We start from the raw sequence: 27,810 nt of genomic DNA, 5'->3' as shown, positions 1-27,810 counted from the left end.
AGAATTCTCCGGCTGGCCGGAGAGGAGGAATGAAAGGCGAGCGAGGCAGGAGCGCCGAGCAAGGAGGAGGTAGATCGTAGATCCACTTCACCTCCGGCCTCGGCACGGATCGCGACCGTACCCAGTGAACCGAGTGAACCGTTCCGTTCTTTCGCTGCCAAGTGTGCCCGTGTCCACCTGACACACCCTCCGCGAGGGGAGTCCCACCCCTAAGCAGTGCTCTAACCCCTCGAAGAGGATCAGCGACTACCTGGTGACTGGGCGCGTGGTTCGTCGTCGAGTGCTCGGTTCCACGAGTGACAGAGTGCTGGTGCTCCAGGCAAGTTTCAGAAGAACGGTGCAGGAGAATGCGGTAGGATGCGCATCCAGGAAAGATGCTTTCTGTCCGCGGCAGCAGGACTCTGCCTGCTAGGCGGGCTCGCGATCCTTTCGGCGGCCGTCGACGTCGAGACAACGACAGGGGCTACCGCTGGTGAGTGTCCTCTTCGGTGATTTTTAGTTTATCTGGGTTCTCCTGCTCGTTGATGGGCTCTCTTCTGGGATTCAGCTAGGTTGCAGCGTGCTGCTTTCGTCCTTGGACTTTAGATCGCCAGGGATTGGGATTCGGATCGGAGGGGGGCGTTTAGTTTCACTTAGCAATCTACAGTTCTCACTTTAAACATTGCAATTATTTTCTTATTGCTCTTGAGTCTCTACTTCGACCCGTGGAACGCGCACCGCCGCAAGAAGCACCGCCAGGAAAGAGCCGATCGCTCGAGCTCGTAACGGTACCCCAGCGTAAAAGTGGCGAAAAGTTCTGTCACGTCCTCGTTCGTCGGCTGATGTCATCGGCGAAAGAGAAGACGCATTAGGGTCGCCGAGATTCGCCTCTTCCGCGAAGCGACCAGCTTTTCCCTCCCGGCTGGCAGGAGAGATTTTTCCCAAAAGAGGAGAGACAGATACCGATGGAGGACGCGAGAAATCTCCAGGTCGCCCACTAACACGAATATCGGCCACCGGCAGCTGTCGATGGAAATCGCGCGACACCGCCTCGCCATCCGGCACTTCCCTCGAATCGGGGGGGGGGCCACCGTATCCGAGCCAGCGATCCCCGGGAAAATCGAATTGAACCGCGTGGGAGCGTTAATCGCGGCGGGTTCGTTGGAAAGAGCTAGCCAGACGCGGTTAGCGGAGAGTGGCCGGATTCCGAGCGAAGGAGATTGCAGAAATGGAGCTTGGAAACAAGCAACGCGATGGCGGTTTCCAAGTTGAGGAAGAACCTGCTCCTTCTAACGATCATAGAGGCAATAACCTTTCTTCTGTAAAACTCTCTGCCCGGAGACACGCGGCGGAGGCAGGGAAAAACGCATGGTGCACCGTAAGCTCGTGTTTGCCTTGTCGAAAGTTGCTGGCGAGGATTGCTTTCCACGCGGGAAGATTCCAATGGGGAAATCGGCACTGACGGCGGGACTCCTTGTTTCTTTAATATTAATTTATTTGTATACTGGTGGACAGCCTTTGGTGGGAGGTAAAATATACAGAATAGAAGATGGAAATGTGTAACAAGTGACAAGACATGCGCGTACACAAATGGAAATTAGAGTAAATTAGTTGCTGCGCATTAAAGTTAAGAGCTGGTTCTTGAAAGACACTTTGATGCTCGAAAAAAAGTCTACACCGTGACAGAACTTATTCTTGGTGCCATTTCGTGGGTGGTTGTTGCTCGACAGCTCCCTCCAAACTTTCTAGCACTGAGAATTCGAATCGTAGAACAAAGCACCATTCTGATTATGCACCAGCGACAGAGGAATCTGTTGCTGAAAGGGGTGTGCGTAGAAGTGACAGGATTCGAGTGGATTAAATCGATGCTGCGGTGGCGCGTGGCCCTCGTGGCCGTTTTGCGCGACGATCGGGAAGGTAAACAGACCAAGAGGAGCCGCATTGTCAGAGAGGGAGATGCGTGGGGCACGTTAACGGTAGAGCTGGATCCAGTTGGCGAACTGGTCGACACGCATTCGCTCCTATGAACGGCCTTGGGAAAAAATAAAGGCACGCCGAGCGGAACGCTCGGGGATCTTGCCGCGAGATGAGAAAAAATAGGGAGCTTCGCTGACCTTGCTATTTTCCGGCAAGTGAAACGGCTTTAATTCTTCACGAGCCAATTTCGAAGAGAAGTCTAACATGAAATCTTGAAAAAATGGCTACGTAAAAGCATCCAGAGGAAAGGACCGATCCTTCTATTGAGAAATTCGAGGGAAGAAGCACAGGGTTTGTTCGTCAGAAGCCCGCATGTGTTCCTCTTTGAACCGAGACGGTTTAATTTAAACAAGAAACGGGCTCCGAGCCCTCGAGGCTGTTGACTCTCCCATTTATCGTCGTCTCGATCGCCATCGAGGAGGGTTGCCACGCACGCCAGCCCAATAATTCAGGTGTAGCTAGGTAGGCATGATTCAACCGAACCCTCCGACCAGAAAAGTGGAATGTTTTGTCAATAACGAAACGCGATGACTAACCGTCCTGCGGCGAAGGCTCTCCCTAGCCTCGACGTCCCCTTTACGCTTGTAGTCTCCATAATTGTGGCTATAAAAATAACCGGAATATCGTATACCCTGTAGGTTGAATCGGTTGATGAAGTGTGTTTTCCGTTAATGATGGATTATAACGAAGGACGAAGTTCTTCCTCGAAATCGACCTCTACTTTTATTTCAACCGGCTCGCCGAACCTCGGCCGAGCTGATCTGAATGGAATTTCGTGGTCCACCTTTCTCTCCGAGGCCCCATTCTTCCGTTTCCCTTTTGCTTCTTCGTGCCTTCCTCGACTTGCTTCGACAGAGTCGTCCCCGTGCGTCGTGCTCCTCTTCTTTCCTTTGCTGTTGACCGCAGAACGACCGTGATTATTAACGAAACAATGGAACGAATTTTACGCGAAGATGTAGGTCACCTCGTAGGACCCAATGATTTTAATCGTTCCTGTGCCCATTACGGGGTTAGATACATTTTACAGGTGGAAAGACAGGGTCATTTTTATGATTTTTTGTCTTCCGTATAAAGAAACGGGATATTTAAAAACGAAAGTATACCCCTTGTGTGTAAATTAAGCTGTATTTGCTTAAAAAAGAAATTTTTTATCTTAAGAAATCGTGCCATAGCAGCCTCATGTCTCCAAGGCCCCTTCAGGGTTAGAATATTTGCGGTACCAAAAATATCTCAGAGATTAGTAAACTGATTCGAATAAAATTTTGTACGAATATTCTTAACACTATAATCTAGTACCTGTCGTCGCCGATTGTGATTAAATTTATTTTTTGAAAAATGGCAGTTACTCAAAGTCAAGCGTGTGATTTTTTACCTAAGTTTTCATCTTCTTTTGTTAATAAAAAAAAACAAAGCAGGACACCAATCGAAAAATTGTCTTCTTATTAGATTATACTCCTAACAATATTCCTGCAGAATTTTATTCAAATCGGTCCACTAATCTCTGAGATATATTCAATACCACAAATGGTAGAAGGGGCTGCTATCGCGCCATTTCTTAAGATATCAAATTTTGTTTTTCGCAGAAAATACAACTTAATTAATACAAAACACGGTGTGCATATTCATTTGTAAATATGACGTTTGTTTCTGTGAAAAAAAAAATCATAAAAACGACCCTATTTCCTGACCTGTCAAGGGTATGTCACCCCTTAAGTAATTTGTTTGGCAAGTGGACAGTGCTCTAATAAAGTGGATACTAGAATGTTAAGCGACCACCTCGATGGAAGTAAAACACAGTCAATAATTATTCTCGTATCCAACACGATCAATAATACCAACAGCTGCCCTGGAACGATTATCAAGCCCATTCACTAATCAGGATCAGAATCCTGTGGCTATCAGTTCCTCCCAGATCGCTATTGCCTGTGCTACACTTATTACCACGTAATAATTACATCGCTATCAGAACACAGCCTCCGTTGCCGCGCTATCCCAATTAAAGTGAAAGAAACGGAAACGCACAGAGATCTGCCTAGAATCGTGGCAACGGCGGGGCACTTAGCCTGGCCTGGTAAAGCGAGAACGAAAGATTTTTAATTGCATCCCGAGCGAGGTAATTGCAGAAGCCAGCCCCGTCCTTCGGCTCGCTTGGAAAGGCGCGTTCGAATCCTCTCGCACGTAGCCACACGTTGCACCATCTCGCGAGGCAGCTCTCCTCCGCGGATACGCGTCCCCAGGCTGCTCCTAATTAAATTGACGATTACGTCCCCGCGATACCGTATAATCTTTTTCAATTTGCGTAACGCGGGCGACTTTCTACTGCGCGGCTGTTCCTGGTCCCACGCGGGGATTGTTCCCCATTTAAACGTTCACACGTGCGAGCATCTTATTCCATATTTGCGCGACCGTACCGATCGCTATCACCTTCCTGATATTTTCGGCGATTCCCCTGCCCGAATCGACGCGTTGCAATTAGAGCGAGTGCGCCTGGTTTCGAAACTCGCCGGAGCAGCGTTGCGCGATTGGAGAGGAGATTCGGACGAGTCTCCGTGCAGATCGGCAGCCGCGAGACTTGTTCCTTCGAGCGCGGTTGACACCGCCGCGATAATTCTTCCCACGAAATAATCCTGATTTCATCGACTGGGGGGGAAAGGAACGCGCCGGTTCGCTTGGTCAAGCGGGCAAACGCGTCCGTGTAACGGGTGACTAAACGGAAACAGCCGTTGTGAACAACTACGCTGACCTGGGATATAGTGGAAAGCGTGAAATTATGAGAAGCCATTTGCTCGATTCGGATGGATATTCATCTGTTTGACAGAGGCTCGAGACTGGGTAGCCTGGAGTATCGTTAATAGCCTGTGTACTCGGCGAGGTAACCTGGTTAACGGTACCATAAATATGCGAGTGAACGTATTCCCTCCGCTATATTCTCGACGCGGGCATAGTCCCGCTCGGTATCTCCGTAATAGCATCTCACAGTGGTAACCCTCGATCATCTACGTAACCCGTCGATCGTTTCTCTAAAATCAATGACCAGAGGGACGTTTGCGGCTGGGTAGGTTTCTCGGTGCCTCGCACGACACTCCCCGCAGCCGAGCTTCCTCTTCTGCGTCGTATGTACCGTTCAAAGTGGCTGGTGAAGTAGGATGCTCCTCGGGAAAAGAGGAGCAATCGTTCCTGCTCGCAATTACCGTAATTAAGTCCGATTCCCGGAGCTTCCCGTCTCGTTGTTCTCCATCTGGCGACTTTCACTTAATGGCCACTGGACGCTGGCGTTAATCGAGTTATCTCCGAAAGCGTTCGATTCTGCTAGGAAACTGCGAGTTTCCTTCGGGCGGCCGTCGAACGGGGAAGCTGGGCGACTGCGCGTAGAGAGAACAGTTTCCACCGGTGTAACTCTATCCACTGGAACGCCGCGGTTCATCGGAGTACACCCAGTACACGGTTACTTAAGTCCCTTACACGCGAGCGCGCGTATTACATGCTCCTCGCCTAGATCACGAAGATCGGCGAGGAGAGGGCAGGGAACTCTTCGTTGCTTCGTGCTCGTTGCTCGTCTTGCCTTCGAGCTTAGGCTGGCTCCGTCACGCAGAGACGTTCTATCCGACGCGATGTCTGCTACAGCAATCGGCGCTCTGCATCAAAATGAATCCCCCATTATGTACCTACTCTTTTTTGTACACCTTCGCGTGATCGTGCCAGATATTGCGGAATAATGAATGAAAGTACGAAACAGAATGCTCGCAGCCCACGGTAAGGCGTGCAGCTGCATGCATTCGCTCGAATGCACCAGTTCGATAAGAGAATTTTATCGCTGGGGCGGTAGGAACATTATTCTAACGGAAACGTCGATAGACGTTATTAGGGGGAAGGGGATTTTAACGCCCGCATAGAAGCGATCGCTCGCGTGCGGTGCTTTAATATTGTAGGAGACAGTTGAGGAAAAGGGAACAGGTGGCAAACGTGCTGGAACACCCTCTGTACATAACAGAATTATAAAGAAATGTACGCGCTTGTGGTATGAAAATTATAGAAAACAAAAGAAATATAGTGTAGTGTTTGGATATAGTTATAATTGAAGGGTCCTTGCAGAAAATACTATAAGTGCTAAATATCAAAAGTTTCAGGAAAGGGAGAATACTTCCCTGACTTTCAATTATTTAGGAAATTTTATTTGTTTTGGTTGCTAAATGTGCTTGAGAATACAATTACCCAAATGCATCACAAAATTTTCTATTTTTTGCATTAATACAGGTCAAATTCGCGAAGAAAATAATTGTGTGTTGTAGAAAGACCTGTATGTGTTTCTGAAATTCAGAAAATTATGAAACTTTTAGAGGTGAAATCACCCCTTAAAAAAAATGCAGACTTTTCTTTTCCGTGGAAACGGAAAGAAAATCTCGTGAACGGTCAGAGATATCGAAAAGAAGTTTAAACAAAAGTTGCATCCTTCTTTTATATCCACAATTGGCTGTTTTCTACAGATAATAATGCACTAATAACTTGTATCGTTGTATTCGGGAGGGTTCATAGACTAATATAACGGAACAAGCAACCGATTAATTATTACTGTTTCTACGCAAAAGATGTTCAAAGTTGAAAATTTGCATTTTTTTTTTCAAAATCGAATTTCTCATAAACTGAGAGTGGTGGCGATTCGTTTTCAGCGCACGAAAACTTATAAGAAATGGATACAGTTACATTAACAGTATCAGTAACACAAAAGCGTTACAATATTGAGAGCCAGAGGCTGAAGATTTAAACGCCCGCACGCGAGCGATCGACTATCCCCAAGCGTCGCGTTGGAATCGCCAAGTTCCAAGCGCACGACGCTCGCGAGCGATGAATTGCATTATGAAACACTTGCACTCGATTCTATTATCCAACCTTTACGGTCTATCCGCGGGGTTAACAGGAAGGGCGGGGCATCTCGAAGCAGCGGAGTGAAAGGACAGCGCGATGAAATTCCGCGAGCAGCGCGAAAATCGCCTCGCTCGTGATCTCCCCGGGGATCAGGGCAGGATCCAACCCAGGATCAATGATTTCGGGGAAAGAGTTAAGTCCGTCCGACCGCGATTAAGCCGGAGAAGTCGTCAGGCATATGTATTTCGCTTTCGATTCCCAGCGGCGTGAAAAATAATCGCGATCGAAACGGGCGATCCACCTTGTTGAATCGAAGAAGGATTTTTTTCGTGAGAAGCAGATGAGATGTTTCTGGTGAAATTTAGAAATTCCGCATCGGCCCGATCGCATTAATTCCGCTCGCTTTCTACGTTCGTATACTGGACGGTGGAAGACAAAGGTAATTAGACGAAGGTGGATTTGTTCCGCGCGTACAGTGACCGAACAGACAACACATCTTTGGACAACTTTCTCCTCAGCGTTGAAGAGACCTGCGACCAATTTCGCTGCTTCCTATCAATCACGAAAGCTTCGCCCTTGACCCGATTTCGGATGACTTCTGCGCAGGGTGAAATGGCGACGCGTTGCATGTGTCACTCGCTGCTACTTTCTCCGAACGGGAGACCTCGATGGAGTCGAGTCAGGAATCGTGAAGCAACTCGCGTCAAGAGGCATCGAGACACTGCAGCAGCGTTGAATCTTGCAGGCTTGATCAATCGCGAACACGATCGTCCCGTGCGATTTCGGAATTGTCTCCGATGCAGGCGTGATTCATTCATCCTAGGTGTACGACGCTCTTAGAAGCCCTTCGTTGAATAAAATTCCGTGCGAATACGCGCGAAGAATGGATCTTTGTTTCTTGCAGTCGGATTGCGTTGGAAGGATGCTATGCGCAACAGATTCCACATTATGCATTCCACGAATCCACCGTCCGCTGCGTGTAAACAACACGCTCGCAGCCGAGATTTATTCACCGTCTTAAGGCTCCCCCAAACCAACGCGAATATCCGCTCCGCGCCGCGGATCAGATAAGGCAGCAGCTTTTTTATACGTGGTGGCTTATGGGCAGTGTTATCTGATCCGCGGCGGATCCGCTCTGCGCGGCGAAATTCGCGTTAGTTTGGGGGAGCCTTTATACTATTCCATTTATTACATGTAAGCGAAAAAACAAACCTCGGGGGCGACAGGACTCGAAACCCAAGATCTGCGGGGTCCTCTTCGTCGTACTGGGCAACCGCGTTACCAATTCCTCCAACGTCGGCTCTCCAAGTTAGTCTCTTCCGAACTATACAAATGCCGAAACCAACGGGGCGCCACCTACCTGTGTGTCAATTTATATATAATATAAACGTTGTGTCACTCACTGATTCATCACAGGCCGGTATTCATAGTCGCTACTTATTCTTAAGCGAATGCTTAAGCATTCGGCATCCTTTACTAGCTACTAGGTTAGTAGAGGATGCCGCATGCTTAAGCATTTGCTTAAGAATAAGTAGCGACTATGAATACCGGCCATAGATATCAACTTGGATTTTACTTACAAAGATTACCCACATAAACGCCCAAAAACCAACATATACATGTATAAATGTTCGTTAAACAAGAATTACTTAAAAAAGCAGCCTTATAAAAGTAATTCCTTTTAATTTATTTTGCTAAGTAGTCGCATCGTAAGTTTCCAAACGTCGAACACCTACATACACCACGAGATAAAATAGAAGTGAAGGAATCCGCGGATAACGTCCTCGTTGCGACGTTGAACGAATTCTTCTCTACGGTGATTAGAACGGTGACTCGCTGGACGTCGCTGAGCAATATGGTGACAGGCAGATGGCGCGTCGCCCGATTACCTACAAATCCACCGGTTCACGACTAAGGAGCACACACGCAGCTGCATACGATCGTGCACGGTGGCAGGATGACGATTCGATTTGCCTTTCGCATTCCGGTACCGCGGTCTCGTTCTTCCTCCGACAGAAACCGTTAGCTCCATGGGGCTTGTTTTCGCGGCAACCAAGAGAGAAGAAGAGGGAAGAGAACGGAGACAATGGGCGCGATTGAACGTAACTCGCGGATCGCCTGCGAGTTCCCTCGAAAGTTTGCGATACCGCGAGCATGCGATGCCGCGCGAAAAGTGTTACGAATTAGTTCCTGCGAGAGTTATCGTAGACCCGTAGCTGCTGCCTTGAAGAGTGTCACTGTTTTAGAGATTCTAAAGCCTTTGGAGTGTTCCTGTGGAAGAGTGCAAGTCGCTTGTGTTTCTATTGCGAAGGCTGCAGAGCTTGGCGACAGTTTGCACGGTTAAGGTACGTGTTTATTTCTCGCAGACCGTGGCACGTCTGACCGAACGAGGAATTCCTCCTCGAGGCGTAGCTCTCACATTTAAAATGCCACCGTTCCGGCCCCCACACTTTTCATCCTTCTTCGCAACGCCGCGTTACGCTTGCTATCGGGCCCCGTGAAACGCAGTTCAGAAACTAAAAGTCTCGTTTTTCTCGTAGTCCGGCCTGGACAGGTTCTCCGGTGAATTTTGCCGGAGCATAAGTCGCGCGGGACACGTAACGTTTAGATTGCCCCGGGATTGTAACCTGACACAAGAAGCAACAACCTCGCTTGCTCTCTTATTATTGTAACGTTCTAGAATGATCCAGGAGGAAATCCACCGTCCTCTTTCTACTTCCTATCTCCTATTGTTCTTCTGATTCAACGGCTGTAATATCGCGCCATCTGCAAGTGGGTGTCACGAAGCTTTTATTGCTTCCTTAACGATTAAGCGAAGAGATGGCGCAAAAGACTTGCAAGTTGAGAGAAGCTTTTACTGGAAAGATAAAAGCCTTCCGTGGCGCGAGTATCCCGCAGCGAAGATGCAGAATTTGCTGGCTGGGCTCGGCAGAGCGTGGAATCGATTAATCGGCGGTCAACTGGAGCACAGAATAAAGAGCCGTTCGCTGGGATCATACAATTAGGAGGTTCGTCGAGAATAAACGACTTCTGCGATCACGCTGCTATGGGGTCGACGATCTTGCGCAACTGGACGAACAAAGAATCATCTTTAGTTACGAAATACTGCAACGCACCGAGTCTGATCATCTCGGAGCACTTTCATCCGCTCTTTCGTGACTGACGGTCTTTAAGTGTATTAGAACCTCGCAAATTGCGGAGTCTCGGGGTTTGCGGAGCTTTCTATAAAGCGATCGAAAGAATACAGTTTACAGGAGTCACGTGCAGAATGTAAAAGTCGCTTGGGAGAAGTCTGACGGGCCGGCCAGTGAAATGTAACGCCATCCTCATGCGCGGAACAAGTAGCGCGTGCAGCTCCTGGCATTTCTTCCGAAACACTTTTGCCATTCGACGGTGTTCGCGTAATTGGCCAGCCAAGCGGCTTTCCACGCTGCGTTTGAGGGGATTCTCGTGTAACACCCCAAAAGTAACTGAAATTTATGATTTTTTTTTAAAACTATTGTTGATTTGGATTACCCACTCTTTTGGGATATGAGGAGGCATCTTTAAACTTGTAGAATTTTTTTTATGTCGAGCCTTATTATTTATTAATTATTACGGAATCTTGCAAAAGGAGAAGAATTTCTTAAAGCTTGATAATTTAATTCTGCGCTTCAACGCATTCTTTCCTCCATTCTAATAAATAAGAAGAAGAAGAAGAATAGTAATAATAATAATGATAATACGTATTTATTAGATTCCCAACTGCATACAATTAACCCAAAATAAATCATGCTAAAATAAAATAACATGAGCCTATTTGCACGAAGAGATGTAACGGGGGAGAGTCAGCAATTAGCTGCAATTCAATCAATTCAGGGTGATACAAATATTGTTAAAAACTTATGCAGGTATTATCTGAATTTGGGCTTCTAAATGCAAAAATATCCTCAGATTTGCCCCACTTTTTTCGACTTCAGCACCCAGAAATATAATAAATACAGCTAAAATTTTTGAAAAAAGTTTTCGCATCGCAGACCTGTTGTGATCTGCAACACAGTGCATATTCGTATTCAATTTTGGGTACTGCAAATGCAGAAATACAGAGCCGTAGATGAATTCGCTCGCACCCCGGTCCCAAACGAAGACCATCAACAGCACGATTCGCCACGAATGGTTTGGCTTGACCAACGAAACGCGATGTACCACACGAAATAATGATCGTGCAGCGAGTAGCAAGTAGGATAGAATACCGTATGGCCACAGGCACGCTCGGTGACCGACTATTTTAGCCTCCCTCCTCTTCGCTCTGCCTTCTGGCTACTCCGTCCAGTCTCGTTCCCCTTTTTTCCTACCATTTATCCTGCGCGGAGAACGCCGGCGAGCCTCGGCCACGCTGCTTTACACTTCAAACCTTTCCCAGCGCACTTTGTCCCCACTGATTACCTTCAAACGCCACCTCAAGCCGCCGACGTCCCCGCTCCCTCCCGCCCCTCGAATCACGCCAAGAAGCGTTTGCCAATGGTAAACGGACTTCCTGGAAAGGGAGAACAGTAATTTGCTGGTGGCAAAGGGTCGATTACAGCGCAGAAAGTTCGTTTCCCGGGCCCGGAGCGGTTAAACTGCGTTTAATCCGAAAGGGATCGCTAGTGTCGAAGCCTTTCGGAGAAACTATCCCATCTGGTTTCTGTGTGCGCCTCGCTGCAGCCGAGACCCTGCGCGAGCGGTCGTTCTTCTACCAAGAAGCAGCATAGTTCAAGGTCCCTGGGAGTAAGGACGGAAGCAGCTTGGAGAGTTTCTGCTCGTTATTATGACCACGGATTCTGGGAACAGTGACGCAAATGATGCTCGAGTGTTCTGGAAATTCTTTCAAAGAGGGAACGCCTAAAACTGAAGACAGAGCCTTTTTAGGAGAATCATTAGTTGGGAATTGCTAAACCATCCAGTTGTCTTTGCGGAGGAGCAACAATCGCAGCCTTGCTAGGCAAGAACATATACACTTTCCTTTCGTAGAGCATTCTACGAGCCCCTCGGCCGTCGAAGCATCAACTAAAATGGCCACGTAACTGCAGAGAATAGCTCGTTAATTACACGAACCTTTCCTTCGCGAAAACGCCAAGTTCGATTGCGTCACTGCGCTGCGTAACGAGCAGAAAATATGCCGGAGAGTGTGCCGGTGGATCCGACGCAGTCGAACGTGCTTTCCTCGGTGGGTTCACGGGCAACCTGGGACTTCCGGCGACGGGGAAGCCGAGTGGAGATCCTTTTAACGCGCGATGAGTAATTCCGCGTTCCACGGCTTTCTTGGCCTGCGGACACGGCCACTTTGGGAACGAAATCGACCTGCGTGCTGGCAAGCGGATCCGCGATAAAGCTGGCAGCAGCTGCTAAGGTTCTTCTTCGCAAAGTGACTTTAATTTATCAATCTCTAATTACTGTTATTTATTTATTTATTTATTTACGATGAACGGGTAAGACCCATTGAAGAAGGTACAGTAGAGAAACAAGCATTGCTACTAAACAAAAACAGAAAGTAACAGAACAAATATAAAAGGTAATCCTTTTAATCTATTTACAGTTGATATACATGCTGGCTTTAAATGAGGAAAGAGATCCATGGAAGAAATCAATCTTGTCCCAATTATGTATTCACTCCTGGGTATCATCGATAGCTCAAGCTCGCAGCAGATCGTTACTGCAACTGTAAATCGTAACTGGTTCCTAATTGGTGATAATGGTTCACAGTTTAGTAGGTACTAACTCAGGGAAATTAGATTAGTATGCAACATGTCGACTAATGATACTTTGAACGATCATATTCGATTATGTATCGGAGGGAATGATTTCAATTCGATCTTGAGTGTCACAGCGATGGGATCAAGTTCAATATGCAGTCACGAATCCGAGCCAATTAACCAAATTGCAAAGTGTTTGCTGGAGATTGCTTAAATGCAGCCTCATTTTCGTCGACGTAAACTCACTAATCCATCGGTAATACTCCCATCAAAGTGTAATCAGTAATATGAACATCTTCATATTCAATACTGAATCTCAATTCGCCGTTTACCGAGGGTCTCCCGCTGGTGCGCTATTTCACTCACTCTCGGTTTACGTCGTTTAGTCTCCTTGTCAGACGGCTCGAGCGAGGGTCCTGACAAGGGTCAGTTTATTAGGCGCAAACTACTTCCCCTGCCCCGGTTTATGGAGAATTCTCCGGTCCTAAATCTTTCTCGATAATCCGGGGACCACTGTACTTAGGCGCCATATTGGGTCCCAAGGAGACTACGCGTTCCCGGCAAGGGAAGAAAGAAATACCGTTCACCAGAATGGCTCGCGATTTACCAAACATTGAGCGCGTGTACCGTAATTTTCTGGCTGAAACGGTCGAGTGCAGTGTTGGCGATGCAGTCGATGGCTATCGTTGCACCGGGCGACCTTCGGTGCAATGGATCCTTTTCACGCGGTGAACTCAACTCGGGACGCGCGAGATCTGTCTGAGATCCCTCGAGTGAAGCTGTACTGTTATTCGATTAAATCAACCGCGGCTCAACTAAGTCTCGGCAATTACAAAACTGAATTTCAAAGGCACGCCTGATTCTATGGGGAGGAGTATATAAAATTAATCCAGTCCAAGCACCGTTTCGCTCCTAAGGGGTATTTGCGGGTTGGGCGCCAAAAAATGATACAATTTTTAGGATTTCTTTTGCAAATAACTATACAAGAGTTCCTGATGAAACTTTCTACGTTTTATTAATCCATGTTTGCACTATAATATCCCATTTTTATATTGTCATAGAAAAGATTAGGTTGTTTTTATAGAGAGCGGGTGAAAAAGCAAATTTTTTGTTTAAAGTTTAGACCTAAAACTAGTAGACGCCCTTAAAAATATTTTTAAAAAATGGAAAACCCAAACTGGCGCGGATTTGAATAAAAACTTACCATTGGCACCTATTTTCTTGAATTAAAAAGAAAAAATCGGCGAGTATTAAGCATTTGTCGGTGGTCCACTAGATTGAAGTCGTACAAAGATACTGCAAAAGAATTGTAGACAAAACGACGTCTAGTTTTCTTTCAATCGTGCACGCTAGTAAAAGTATTGTATTTCCCCTGAATATCGAGCGTAGGTAGATCGCATGCCCTGCTTTGCTTAACGATATAACTTAGCTTAAAATATTTCGAATTTCTTTATGAAATTTCAACTTAACATTCTTAAGATCTACCTCTCGATTTATAAATATAAAAAAAGAGATTTTTTGAAATCTCAAACCCGCAAATACCCCTTAAGCAACGGTTACTTACCTAAGTGCTTTTAATCACGCATTTTGCGCTCGGCTGTTCGGAAAGGTGTCTAAGATACGAAGGGGGCCGGATTCCTTTTCGGGCCATCCGCGATACATATGCAGACGATGGAAAAGGGGACCGTCACCTACTTACGCTCCTCCAACGGCCCACCACGTCAGGTGGATCCTGATGACGAACGTTGGCCTCGTGTGAACCGGTCGCACCGTTACGCTTCCCCATTCATGCCGTAATAAAAGTCACGGCCGTCTCGACTTTCGATAGAGACCGGTGGATCGGGCTTCCTGCTCGTCCAGCAACACCGACCATCAAAATTTCCATGCACAAAAAGCCTGCACACAGTTGACCGCTGAACGTCCACAGAAATCGACAAAACCGACAAGCAACTTGGGATTGGATTGCTTCGGAAATTGCGGAGAAATTCGAAGACAATTCATAATAGATACAGAGTAAACCATCTTCGATTGTAATTCTTCGGCCGTCGAAGACGCTACGGAGTTTCCGAAGGACCCAAAATGGTGTTCGTAATTAATCCGGCCTCGTTTGGCTAGATTTTTAAAGTCCACGACCAATAGAGACTCTTTTACGAGGGAAACGATCTAGAAGCAGCCACGGTACTGTTACGCTATCCTAGAGGGGCTCGGTCGCCCGAGCCGCAAAAACTCGAACGACCGGCAGTAAATCGCGAAAGAAGCGGCCGATGGGAACGACGATCGGGCCAGGCCAGGTCGCTTGACGTAACAGCACGAGCGCATTTTCATCGGACAGCCCCGGATGGAAAGTTTCTGCCTGGTCGCAGTATCGCCGGCGGATCTTCGCTTGCGAAACGTCCGTGGCGCGGCGTTCCTACCTGAAATCGCATGCTGGTTGCATGCACCGGTGGCTTATCCGCCTGGCGACTCCTTCGAGGATAAAATTAACGACGAACGGTCCTGAGTTCTGTAATTGCCGAATACTCTTCGATCGTGGCCGAGAGACAAAGTTGATTTAGAAGTGAGCAATCAGGCAGAGATTGCTGGTGGTGGCGTGCCGCGGAGTAATCAGAGCCGCGGGCCCTCTAATTGCGACTCGGCAGACGATAACCGATAGACGAACGTTAACGAGGTCGATTTTATCACCGCGCTCAAGTTCAGGAGCCAAACACGAGGCGTACATGGTGTGCTTGCTTTACCGTTACGCGAACCTCTTTCGGTGACATTGCCTGGCCGTCGCATCCGCGGAGATAATTGCGGTACATGCTGGTTGAAGGATCGGGAGGATCGATATTGCAACTTTGGTTCTAATGTATTATAGGTTCCTTCTAGCGTTCCTGGTTTCTCCATATTTTTTTGTTTCTCGAGAAATCAGAAATGAGATCATATTTCTTGAGAATTCTCGAGGATTCTCGAGAAATTGAAAAAAATATTGCAAAAATTATATTGCTGGAATAATGTTGATAATATTTATCAAAAACATAAGAAAACTTTAACTAAATCATTATTCCTGTCTAATTTATACAAAACTTGTGTAAATGAAAAATAGATATTAAATATAACTGGTAAATTTATTTATTTAATGCAAAATTTCTGCAAAGCGAAACATTACTTTTTGGTTTTAAAATTTATTTTTAAATAGCACAATGTGTCTAATGTAGCGTCAGCGAATCTATTTTTTTGTGGCAAAATCTGTTACTGTTATATTTTGACGTTTTATATATAGCTATCTTGGCTGTTAAATGAAAAACTGCGTCTGTTGACCATTTTGGAAGATATTCTGGATCATGCAAAAATTTTATACGAGATACAATAGTCTTATCTCCTCTTTTCTATATTTCTTCTTTAATCGCCAGAAGAAACTCATTAGATACTTAACTCAGTATACAATTTTTCTAAATTTTTCAATAAGAATTTAAGAGCACCTTCAGCAGTTAATAATATCGAATCTTCTACTGTGATTTTCTATTGGAATTCATATAGGTTCTAATGTTATTAATAAGATTTATAAATTGTAGAAGTGGTTATACGTTCGCGATTAACTAGTAATACATTCATTTACGAAAATAAATGAGATTTATAATATTTTCCCTAGACTTAAGTTTCTCGAGAAATAAGAAATTAGTAATTATAAAATTTCTCGAGAAATTCTCGAGAAAGCATTCTCGAGCAGGAACGCTAGTTCCTTCGTTGCTCCGTCGAGGCAGGCGAAGTTTGAACGGTGAAGGGAACAGAGCGAAAGAGTAGACTTATAACTTTTTAACTCCACAGAGTTAAAATATTTTTAATATAAATTCAATAGAACTCATTAAGTGATTATAAATATATATTTAAAGAATAAAAACCAAATTTCTTTTCTTTTCACCAACGTTCCTCCACAAAAATCTCACACATTACACATAACTTAACTTCGGATACATATTTAAATTATGCTTAACTCTTCGTGGTCACACGGGGTGTATCGCACCCCGGGCAAAAAGAATTTTGGTCTTGGCCAATATTTCTGTACATTTTTAGACCTTAATATTAAAAATTTGGGAAATTTAAACAAAAAAATCGTTTTTTTCCACAACTATTTTTTCAACTACAAATTTCATCATATCAAAGCTTACATTTGTAGACAAAGGCTCTTAGAGGATAATTGTATGAGTATTACGAATGCACAATTATCACTGAAAAGTTAAAAAATTCAAAAATACGAAAATGCTAACTCAAAAATAACGGTGGGGTGCAGTGAACCTCCTGTGACCAATTTCTAATTATAAGAAGGTGTGACGACAAAGGGTTAAATACTAAGCTACCACACAGGATCCCCTACAACTGCCCACAACCGATTTATATAAAACAATATAAAACACACTGTCCTGCATCAAATTTCAATCCAGTGTTCTAAGCCATTGAATCTCGTAGGTGTCGATGCTACCGAGGTACCAGGTGTCCAGCCCCTTCGCGCCGAAGCGAGAAACGAAACGATCGACAGGAAGTCCGAGTACCCGACCAAGGAGCAGGACTCCAAAACCACAGTCGAGCCCAAGAAGAAGCCACTAGACTTCAAGGTCAAGCCCGATCAGAAGTACCAGAAGTCCTTCAAGGACGATGACGCGAAGCGTGGGGACACCAACGACGCCACGACCGAGTCTGATGACGAGACCACTGCGAGATCGGTGGAGACGATGGGAGTCACGATTCCTTTACTCCTTCGCGGGGAGCCTATCCTGGCCACGGTAGACGCGCCGACGTCCAACGAATCCTCGTCGGCGCCGGAGCCAGCGAGTACTACCGAGGAAGCGCGGATGACGGAGGAGACGGCGTCGTTTAGGGGTAGGGCGCTCAACATCTCTGCCCCAGAGCCGACCAACTCGTTGCACTCCAACATCACTGACCTCAGCGACGTTAGCATGGACGACGATGACAAAGAAGTTGAAGGTGACTACGTTCTATCCTGTACAAGTAGAAAAATATTTTTCTACTTCGACACCGCTCGTTACCTGGCTCGGCGGAGCAAATTTTTCTCAAGTGTGGAGTTAAGAGGAGGGGGCTAGAAATTAAAAGATTAAAAAACAATAGTACGCGAATGAAAAATAAACAATGGTAAAATGTCTTCCAAATTTCGAAATGTGGAATTTTACACACAGTAAAATCTCAAGTGTGGATTGCTCCACATATTACACACAACTCGCGTCGGCCCTGTTCGTTACCAATATTGATATCGTGAAACGTGGCACTGTGCAGGTGGAGAGTACGTGGCGCCTCACAATGAAACCGCCCTGAACATCTCCGCGACGCTGCTGCCGACGGTGACGATGTGCGTACAGGGGAATCGTACGTACGCTGTGGGGGAGAAAATCGTGAAGGGTTGCGAGGAGAAGTGCGTATGCGGGGAGGACGGTACAGCGACGGATTGCAAGCCACTCTGCTCGTCGCCGTACGTCAGGGCTAACAGAGGGATCGTGGATCCTCTGTGCCAGGAGAAGCTGGTCAACGAGGAACCCTGCTGCGCGATCCTGGTCTGCGCTGCAGATTCGGGTGAGCCTGCCTTTTGGGGTCTCATTTCTATGAACCACCAGCAAACAGACAGAACGGACTGTTAAGGGAAACTAGGATCATTTTTATGATTTTTTTTTCATATAAAGAAACGTCGTATTTAAAAATCAAGATATACACTTTGTTGTGTATAAAATAAGCTGTATTCGCTTAAAAAAGAAATTTGATATCTTAAGAAATGGTGCTACAGCAGCCCCTTCTCTCAAGGCTCAAGGCGCATCTTCATAGTTACAGCATTTGCGGTACCGAAAATATTTCAGAGATTACTAAACCGATTGGAATAAAATTTTGCACGAATATTCTTCAGACTGTAGTCTAGTACTTGTCGAGAGGGTTTTTCGATTACTGTCTCGTTTTGTATTTTATTAACAAAAGAAGATGAACACTTGGGTCGAAAATCACATTACTCACTTCTCGCTACTTGTTCCAGCGCCTGAACCGGAGGAAACATGCGTCTTCGCGAACAAAACGATAATGAGGGGCCTGCGGGTCGAGGATGGCTGCTCCAGGGTCTGCGTCTGCGAAGCAGGTGGCATTCTCAAGTGTCAACCGAGGTGCCCACCGAACGAAACCACCACAGCGACTAATCAGCACGACCGCTGCGTGGTCCTCGCCGATCCAAGGTACCGAACTATCATCCATTACCAATCGTTCCCTTCCTCGTTGGATTCGTTTTGACATTCCACTGATGACGTCCTCTTTCAGGGACTCCTGTTGCACGATCACCCTGTGCGACGTCACCCTGGGCGACCACGAGATCAGACCAGAGACCTCCAACGATCTGACCGTCAACCTGACCGATGTGAAGGTTCTGAACTCGACGGCGATCAAGCTGAAACTGTCGGCGAAGAACCCTCAGGACGTCACCGTAGAGATATCCGACAAGAATCATGTGTGGAGGCAGCAGAAGCCTGATAAAGGTGAGGGATGAAGGCAAATAAGGTCTGTGGTCGGAGATCAAGAAACACCCCTCTACTTTGTTCAATTTTATTGCAGAGGGGATCATATCGAATCTAGAGCCGGCGCACACGTATTACGTGCGAGTGACCGAAGGAAGTCGAACCGGTCTCGCGCTGCAGGTCGTCCTTCCAGCGGAAGTGATCAAGACGAACATCTCGGATAAAACGGGGGACAAGGGCTCCTGCAGCCACAGGGGGAAAACGTACAAGGTGGGGGCGGAATGGTACGACGAGTGCATCTCGTTCTGCATGTGCTCGGAGGGCGGGAAGACCGAGTGCGCCACGATAGAGTGCCCCACGGACTTCGGCCTCGACGTGCTCGACCCCCATTGCTTGGACTGGGAAACCGTGCCGCCCAACTTCTCTCCGAAACCACCGCACTGCTGCCCCCAAGTAAATATCATACATAAATACAAGGTATAATATTAGGTCGGTGCAAATTTTGGGGAGCGTCAAATTTTTTAGAGCGCCAAAACTTGAGGGGCGGCAAATTTTGGGGAGCGCCAAGTTTTGGGCTTCCAAAGAAATTGGGAAATATTTAAACACAGGGGCTTGAGACAACTTAAAAAACAATTCATTTTTCTCATATACCAAATTATCAAAAACTCACACGTGAGTAGCCATATTGAATTAATTTGGAGATTGTCTAGACTTTTTTCCATTAAAATATTTGATAATATTTCATGGAAAGGGCGGCAGACGCTTGTTAGCCTAAGATCGCTAAATCTCAAAATCCGCCCCTGGAAATCAGGTTGAAATCTGATAGCACGTACCTACCTCATAAGATAGTTATAAGCTCGCACTGACTTCCAAACTGAAACGATCATCACGCTCGCAGGAAGTAGGCTGCCGGAATAATGGCTCGTGCAATTACGAGGGCAAGACATACGACAACTGGAGCGAATTGCCGTCGAACGTGACCGGATGCGAGAAGCGATGCTATTGCGAGATGGGAAAGGTGTCCTGCCAGGCGGCTTGCCCGCCTGTCCCAGCCTTGCCACCTGCAACCATGCCCTGTCCCTCTTATCAGGTCATCCTGACACATCTACCTGGCGACGAATGCTGCAAGGAGTGGAGCTGCTCCACTGGCCAGCTACCAGGTAAATCCGCGCTTCTGTCACACGGAACGAAGGAAAAGGAGACTCGCAAATTGGCACGGGCTCTTTGAGGAGTTACCAGCGGAAGATCGATCGTTCAGGCAACAAGGTTGAATGTGTTCGCGATCTTCCTTCTAAGAGCGGGAATATACAAGGTGTTCGAAGTTATATGGAAGCTGTATCGATCGGGAAAAGTGATTTCGTTTCAAGGGTATCTTTTGTGTTGGAGCTGCGATGAACGATGAGAGCGACGATCAGAGCGAAGCGTAGAAATACATTCTATATAGTTTTATAATGGAGGTGTTTACACTGAAGCAGTGAGCAGAGCTACGTTTAACTAGATAACCAACGATACAAACGTCGAGAACCAAGTATTACTTTTCATTTATTTTTCGGAACTTGAAGATAATAATTATTCTTCAGAATCGAAGACAGATATTTCTGAGCAGCTTTTATCGACGTCTGATCGACACTCTTATAGCTTCTATCAGAGACGAGGAAAAAATATTGTTTAAAACAAATTTCGAACAACGAATCAAAGTTAAAAAAAAATACTGTCGAATGAAAGAATTAATTATATTCGTCAAAGAATGTAAATTTAAAGTAAGTTTTTATGTGATCCGTTATTTAAACAATTGTTTATTCAGTTAAAGCCCCACACTAGCTTCTATCGCAGCTCCAACATAAACGTCCCCTTACTTGGTAGAATTTTCTTCGAACACCCTGTAGATCTATCCTGGAGGTCTCTGGGAAGTAGAATTTTGTTGAAGCGGTGGTTGGATCGTAAACGTTTGATCCTCTGGTGGCGGTGGCTGTGGTGAAGCAGGTTGTATTTAGCAAATCGTTGACGTCAGTTTTGTCTGAAAGTGGCTGCGAACAGGATCCTTCAGATTTAACGGGGTGACGGTTGTAGCCGCGCGGACCTGACTGGGATGCTCCAGTGCGAATGCGAATCGCGAGATTCTTCTGGCGCACCATCTCATATCACTCGAGACACTTTCATCAATCGACGACGCGGACCGGAACTAAAACACTGTACATTGCCCTTTATCCATTTCCTCCCGTTTCTCTATCACCGGCCAGGGAAGCCTGAAGAGCGAACATGCGGGGAGGAGACGCTGCCCGCCGTAGAACGTACTCCCGCCTCTAACGCAAAACACTTTGCAGCGGTCCCCGGGCCAGGAAGTGCTGTAAATGCATGCTCTGTACGGCCACGCTTGTACATACTTGGATGTCCTCTTGCTGTAAATATGCATGGACGATGCTCGGACAGCGCACGCGGCTCGACGACCTGTTCTGTGACATTAGACTTTGCTTATTGCAGGAAGGAACGCAACGCCCGCGTTCCCCGACCCCACGGCCACAGACGCGCTCGATCGGCCGCCGATCGACGATAGACCGAATAACAAGTCGGGATCGGCCAAGCCCAGCCAGCAACCGGACGCCACCACCCACGGCCTCTTCCATTACCCCATGGACCCTGGACACCCGACGATACCCTACAACGGACCCTACAATCCCGACTACAGACCCACCCGTCCCAGCGTCGAGGACGTCTTCCACTTGCCCCCTCTCACAGAGAAACCCCCGCCCCTCGTCAAGGAGAAGACCAAGTCCAAGTCGGACTTGGCAAAGAAACCGGTCGAGCCGCTCTCCAAACCCCACAAAGACGACTACTTCCCCGGCCCACTAGCTCCGGACAAGTTCCCAGACAAGCATATACCCATCTCCGTGCACTCGAACGAGAATCAACACCTGCCAGGTCCCCTGAATCCCAATAAACTACCGTCACCGCAGAAGCCTGGCCCACCGACCGATCAGCCTCAGTTCATACCACTGAACCCCCATCGGGACCTCGGACCAGGGTTCGCGTTCGCGCCTATCAACGTCCCTCAGAGTGGCTTGGACCCCCAGCTCGACAACTCTGCGGTGGGGCCAGCTTACCACGGGTCCCTGCTCGGTCAGGACAGCGTCGACCCAAACGTGATCGTGCCAGTCAGCCCGAAGAAAAAGGCACCGCCGAGTGACGTATTCGAGGCCGAGAGAGGCAAGCCTGCTATGGGACTCCCCGGTCGGCCGAAGCAGGGACAGCGCAACCCCGAGCAGGAGATCCTACCCGAGGAGCTCTACCATCTGATAAACCTGCAACATCCCGGCTTGGTTCACCTAGACCACGGACCTCCGGATGGTCACCCAGGCATCTTCGACATCCACCAGCAGATCTCTGGTCAGAAACACTCGCCTACCAATCAGATACAGCCGGGGTACTTTGGAGCCGGGCTTAAGAAACCCTCCAAGCCTCACGTCTACGCGCAAAAGAACGAAAACGGCCAGACCACCTATCACGTACACACGCAGGACATACCCAGCACGCCGCAGCAGATCGAGGAGCTGCTGGCACATATCAATCAGCACGATCCCAATCCCGGACCGTTCCAACATTATCCCGGACAGCCAGCCATACCTCATAATGTGGCCGGCGGCCCCACTGCCACCATGCCCCTTCACATTGACGCTCATTTACCGCATTCAGGACTCACGCACATGAACCACCCGTTCGCTGCACAAACGCCCAACCAGTCAGGTTCGTCCCTGATCAGCAACACACATTTACTTTGACAGATTCCGTGGGACACCTCGCACCGCGAGATTTAGTCTTCTCTTTTTAGGCGAGAGTGAAACTGGGAAGGGAAGGCAGGTGACCAGGAAGTTCAGAAAGTTATGCAACTTTGTTGTGCAAGTAGAGTAGTTCATCCGTAAGACAAACCTATTTTTTATTGGTTGCCGTAGGTTTTCGGGGATGAAATCAGAATTTCGTGGTAGAATGAGGATTGTGTATCTTGACGCGGTCTGCAGTCTGCAGGGACCTCTGGTTGACCATTTAACGGGTCAGGAGAGGTTCCTGGGACCGCTTGCTCGCGTTCATCAAGCCCAGTATTTATTCAAAGTCGCAAGACATTGGATACCGTTAAACGTCACCGAAGGAGTTTCTAAAGGTTCTGAGGGATGGAGAACGCGTGGAGACTAGTTGTACAGAGAAGTAGGTATATAACGATCGATCTTCGTGGAATTTAGGTATGGAGCACAACGTGCCTCCTGGTTTCCCGCTGCCTGGTGCTATTCCTGGCTTCCCAGTCGCTTCTTCCTCTGACGAAGTCACCGTGCAAATCCTCGAGGCTCTGGATGAAAACACCGTCCGACTGGTGTTCACGGTGCCTCAAGTTCTGGTGGGGCTTCATGGTCGCGTGGAGCTACGATACACCAATGATAAAACGTACTTTACCATCAGACTCAATAGTGTAGGAATAGGTTTTGTAATTCCCAATGGAGCCACGGAAAAAAAGGGACCTCGGGGTGACGGGACTCGAACCCGTGATCTTGCGGATCCTCTGCTTACTGGCCAGGCGCCTAACTTTTTTTTTATATCATGAAGTTTATTAAATGGGTGAGTACAGTTATGATACAAAGTCGATCCTCCGAGGTCTCTTATTCCGAGCTCCCTCTTAGAGGAATTCCTTATCTCACAATAGTAGCTATAGGTAGGACACCCTGTGTCGATGGAGAAGACAGAGATTGACTAAAGGAATATCCCCTGCTACACAGAAACTTCGACGCGTCCACCTGGAAGGCTCAAGTGTTCGCGCCGCCGAACGACCTGATCGCAACTCCGCAATTGGAGTTCGAGCTGGGAGACCTGAAGCCTTCGAGCGAGTACAAGGTGAAGATCACTGTGAAGCTGAAGGATCTGGCCAACAGCCCCACGAGTAAGATCTACAGCGTGCGTACTCTGGAAAAACGAGCGGAAGTGACCACGTTGCCCCCTCAAATTCCTGTGGACGCCGAGCTCCGCGTGACGGAGACCAACTCCACGTGGATGAACGTCATGTGGAACAAGTTCTCGGAGTACGAGTTGCAGTTCATCGACGGGGTCCAGTTGAGGTACAAGGAGCAGGACAGCAAGGTCTACTCTGGCACACCGTTGATCCACAGAGCGGTGAGGAATTACGTGATCGAGAACCTAAGGCCGTCGACCACCTACGAAGTGGGCATTATCTTCGTCCCGTTCCCGGGTCAGCTGACGGAGCTGGTCAGTGAGAAAACGGTGAGTGTGCTACGGTTCTTGTACTCTACGCGGGCGCAATTCTCTTATCGCTCCTTCGCTGTTCCCTTTTCAAGATACAAGTAACCACATCGTTGGAGCCGAACCCGTACTCCTTCGAGGTTAGGGTGGAGATCAAGACGATCAAGTCGACGGACGTGGAAGTGACGTGGAGTGGAGTGCCCTATCCCGAGGACAAGTACGTGAACATTTACAGGGCGATCTACCAGAGCGACAGCGGCAAAGAGGACACGAGCACGTTCAAAATGGCTAAGAGAGACTCGCATCCGAAGACGGTGATTGGCGATCTAAAGCCGGGCACCAGGTATCGCCTGTGGCTCGAGGTCTACTTAACGAATGGGAGGATAAAGAAGAGCAACGTGCAGGACTTCGTCACCAAACCGGGTGTCCTTCTGCCTGCCACGATATCTCAACAAGGTAAGGGAAGCGAGTGGAAGTGTAGTAATTCGTCTACTGAAAGAATAAGCACTGAATGAAGGTGTACCGGTACATTCGACTCTGCCGCAAGAGGGCAATCGACCGATCCCGCTCTCTCGCAAGTGGTCTCTCAATTACCGATTCCTATATATACTTGCTTCGTCCTACGTAGAAAAAAAAACTGTCTTTCTGTGACAATAATTAATAATTGTATTTTTCAGCGGGAAAGCTCGCGTCCCTGCCCCTCCACGAGGGCGATTATTACGGCCCTCTAGTTGTGGTGGCCATCGTAGCGTCCCTCGCGATTCTTTCCACTCTAATACTCCTGATGATGCTGATGAAGAGACGGACCAGCAGTAAGGCTGACATATCCCCCCGTAAAACCACATCTGCGTACGACAATCCCTCCTACAAGGTAGAATTACAACAAGAGACTATGGGTAATTCACTCTCATTGTTTTAATACGATAGACCGTTTAGTTACAAAATTATACTCTTCCTGTCGGTAGAACGCTTCTATAATTGGAGCTTTAGAGAACGCTATATTAAAACTGCTTCACCGCGCATGCGTTTCTTGTTAACGCGTAATTCCTTTCGCGCGAAGAATAAGTAAGGGACTTTACCACCATTTTCAGACCTGTGAGGACGCCGTGACGATATCAAACGGCAGGAACAAGAACACGGAGCACGAGATGGCTACTATCAACACCAATGCCAAGGAGACCGTCTGAGGGTTCTGTAATTTATTCCGTTGTATTTATTTATGAGAGTCCATCGTCGTACTGTCCACCCGAACAGCGTTAGAAAAGGGATGTATGTACCAACTAGTGATCCCTTTAGGGAGTGATCGGTATAACCGCAGCCATTTTGGAGCAAAACCGGAAATACCATAACCTAAACCATATTTATCTCTTTCTATCAGTATTTCTCCCTCTCTTTTTCTGTCAGTATTTCTGTCTCTTTCTTATTTACAGTTTCTTTCTTTGTCTACTTCCGCTTTTGCTCCAAATCGGGGCAACCAATCAGCGACGATACTCGTTGTTCCGATCACTGCCTAGAGGTTCACAAGTACCAGCGTGCCTCCAACGCTCAGGGTGAATACCAGAGAGTGCCTAACAATCGCTAAAACGTATACTTGCAGTTTCTTTATCGGAAGGATCGTTCTAACAGTCCTCGACTACGGTCAGTGGTATTGCGTTGTAATTAAAACTTGTACATAGCGCCGCCGTGCAACACTAATGATCGCGTTAGATGATAAGTTAACGATTTAAGCAGCGGTGTTCACCGGAGGAAACCTACTCGAGCGCCACACTGCACTGTAATGTTTCCCTATACATCGTTATCAGTTCACACGTCTGTGGTACGTGTTTCGTGTTAAGTTGTGGACCAGTAATCCCCTCCCCTGGGCCTTCACCCAGCTACATTTTGTACAGCTCGCATTTATATCGTTAGAGATCTATATGATAATAAATAAGGTGTATTACGTAGCAGGTGTTTAAATGTAAATCGCATAAAACCATCTCTAAGGGTACCGAAAACAGTACTTTATTTGTATCACATCCGGCTGATACATAGATCGAGTGAGTGGATACATAAATGGATACAAAGAACAGAGGTCAAAGGTTTATTCTCTCTATGGAAAGTAATCTCAGGACTTCAAGTACCATCGATCAATTTTATGATACACCAGTCTTAACGACATCGAGTATTGTAGTACCACTGGTTGAAACAGTGTTCAGGCATGCAATAGTATAGCGGAGCTTAAAAGTATCTCTGCAGCTCGGCCTCTAGTTGAAGAGGCTCAGTAGTCGGCGCGTGCCTCAGAACGACTTTGCCTTCCTTGCTGATAATGAACTTAGTGAAGTTCCATTTGATCCCGTCAGTTATAAATCCACTCGCCTGTGACTTTAACCATTTCCACAGCGGGTGCGCACCTTCTCCATTAACGTCAACCTTTTCAAACATGTCGAAGGTGACATTGTACTTCTTTACGAAGTCTAGTATTTGCTCGGAAGTGCCTGGTTCCTGGCCGCCGAACTGGTTGGATGGGAAAGCGAGGATCCTTAGGCCCTCCTTCTCGCTGTACTTCTCGTACAGTTGTACCAGCTCTTTGTAGTTCGTGTCTGTCAACCCGCAGTTGCTGGCGACGTTCACGATTATGCAAACGTGCCCGCGGTACTTGTCCAGCGGTACGTCGTTGCCATGGATGTCTCGAGCATGGAAGTCGTAGATCGTAGTAGCCTTACTCCAGTCAGTGTCTTGGTCCAAAGACGCTGAAGTTGTTGCAGGGCAATGGTCTTCCTTATCGCTTTGGCAATCTTCTGCTATGACCCCGGAACAGATCAGGAGCACCAAAGCCACCAATTCTGTGGAAGAGGAATAAAATATAACACATTATTTTGAACCAGTCAAAGTGGCCATTAAAAAAACATCGACCGTTAAACTTGCTCGAGTGCGTACTTAATCAGCGAACTGATAATACGTCGGAAGAATGACGATCGCGAAACGCAAAATCGACAATAAACCATTTTTACCAGTATCATTCGTATATAAGGTGTTCGAAATAAGTTTAGAAGATCATCCACTCACTATTCATTTTGCCTCGAAAAGCGTTACAGCGCTCCAGAAACTTGAAGGTGAAAGGAAACCGGCGCGATGCGTAGAATATTTCCGCTGTTCGATATGCGCGTCCTCACGGTTCGAATAGCCGACAGCAAGTGCGTTGGTATTTGCTTTGTCCCGAATTTTTAAGCATCTCGAAACACACTGACCTCTGTCCACTGCCCAGTCACGTCCTTGAATCTGCTTGAATCCGTGACATCACTGATTCTGGAATCTTGACGAACAAAGGAACTGCATCATGTCCCGAGTTCGTGATCCCAAAAGTTTGTATTCGTACTGCGTACGATTCTACTATCAATAAACAATCATTTTCAGCTACAACATTGTTTACTTGTTCGCTTAAACCAGCTTAAACGGCGATTTAGGCATTTGTTTAGTTTAGGAACACAAACGCTAGTGGCGCGAGCGGCGAAGCTGTGAACTGTCGACGTGAAAGCACGCCAATACCAGGCTTCGGTAAACAGCTTCCATCCAGAAGACTG

General features: G+C 47.1%; 2 protein-coding genes across 3 annotated transcripts; one reads left to right on the top strand and one right to left on the bottom strand.

Moving 5' to 3' along the window:
* On the top strand, positions 1 to 26,402 carry Sas (stranded at second). 2 transcript variants are annotated; one of them, XM_076811097.1, is made up of 14 exons: positions 1 to 472; positions 16,980 to 17,495; positions 17,802 to 18,095; positions 18,544 to 18,736; positions 18,819 to 19,033; positions 19,110 to 19,465; positions 19,911 to 20,172; positions 21,494 to 22,753; positions 23,245 to 23,443; positions 23,773 to 24,271; positions 24,346 to 24,706; positions 24,928 to 25,121; positions 25,342 to 25,523; positions 25,776 to 26,402. In XM_076811097.1, exons 1-13 carry the CDS (start codon positions 358 to 360, stop codon positions 25,435 to 25,437), a joined length of 4,560 nt encoding a protein of 1,519 aa, XP_076667212.1. In that variant the 5' UTR covers positions 1 to 357; the 3' UTR covers positions 25,438 to 25,523; positions 25,776 to 26,402. The 2 variants fall into 2 exon arrangements, with proteins under 2 accessions (XP_076667212.1, XP_076667213.1); XM_076811098.1 differs by lacking the exon at positions 25,776 to 26,402 and having other exon boundaries at positions 2 to 472; positions 21,494 to 22,396; positions 24,928 to 25,146; positions 25,342 to 25,766.
* Positions 26,228 to 27,683, bottom strand: LOC143368411 (uncharacterized). The gene is made up of 2 exons (XM_076811110.1): positions 27,296 to 27,683; positions 26,228 to 27,072 (listed from the first exon to the last, which is right to left on the bottom strand). Exons 1-2 carry the CDS (start codon positions 27,300 to 27,302, stop codon positions 26,468 to 26,470), a joined length of 612 nt encoding a protein of 203 aa, XP_076667225.1. The 5' UTR covers positions 27,303 to 27,683; the 3' UTR covers positions 26,228 to 26,467.
* Positions 27,684 to 27,810: the final 127 nt, after the last annotated feature.

The sequence above is a fragment of the Andrena cerasifolii genome, chromosome 4, assembly GCF_050908995.1.
Source record: "Andrena cerasifolii isolate SP2316 chromosome 4, iyAndCera1_principal, whole genome shotgun sequence".
NCBI classification, from domain to species: Eukaryota; Metazoa; Arthropoda; class Insecta; order Hymenoptera; family Andrenidae; genus Andrena; species Andrena cerasifolii.
This window is presented reverse-complemented; position numbering and strand designations above follow the sequence as displayed.

Coding starts and splice junctions, on each gene's coding strand:
- Sas (XM_076811097.1), top strand. CDS start 358: ATGCGCATCCAGGAAAGATGCTTTCTGTCCGCGGCAGCAGGACTCTGC. Junction 22,754..23,244: donor ACAAACGCCCAACCAGTCAG/GTTCGTCCCTGA, acceptor CGTGGAATTTAG/GTATGGAGCACAACGTGCCT. Junction 25,122..25,341: donor ACGACAATCCCTCCTACAAG/GTAGAATTACAA, acceptor CACCATTTTCAG/ACCTGTGAGGACGCCGTGAC.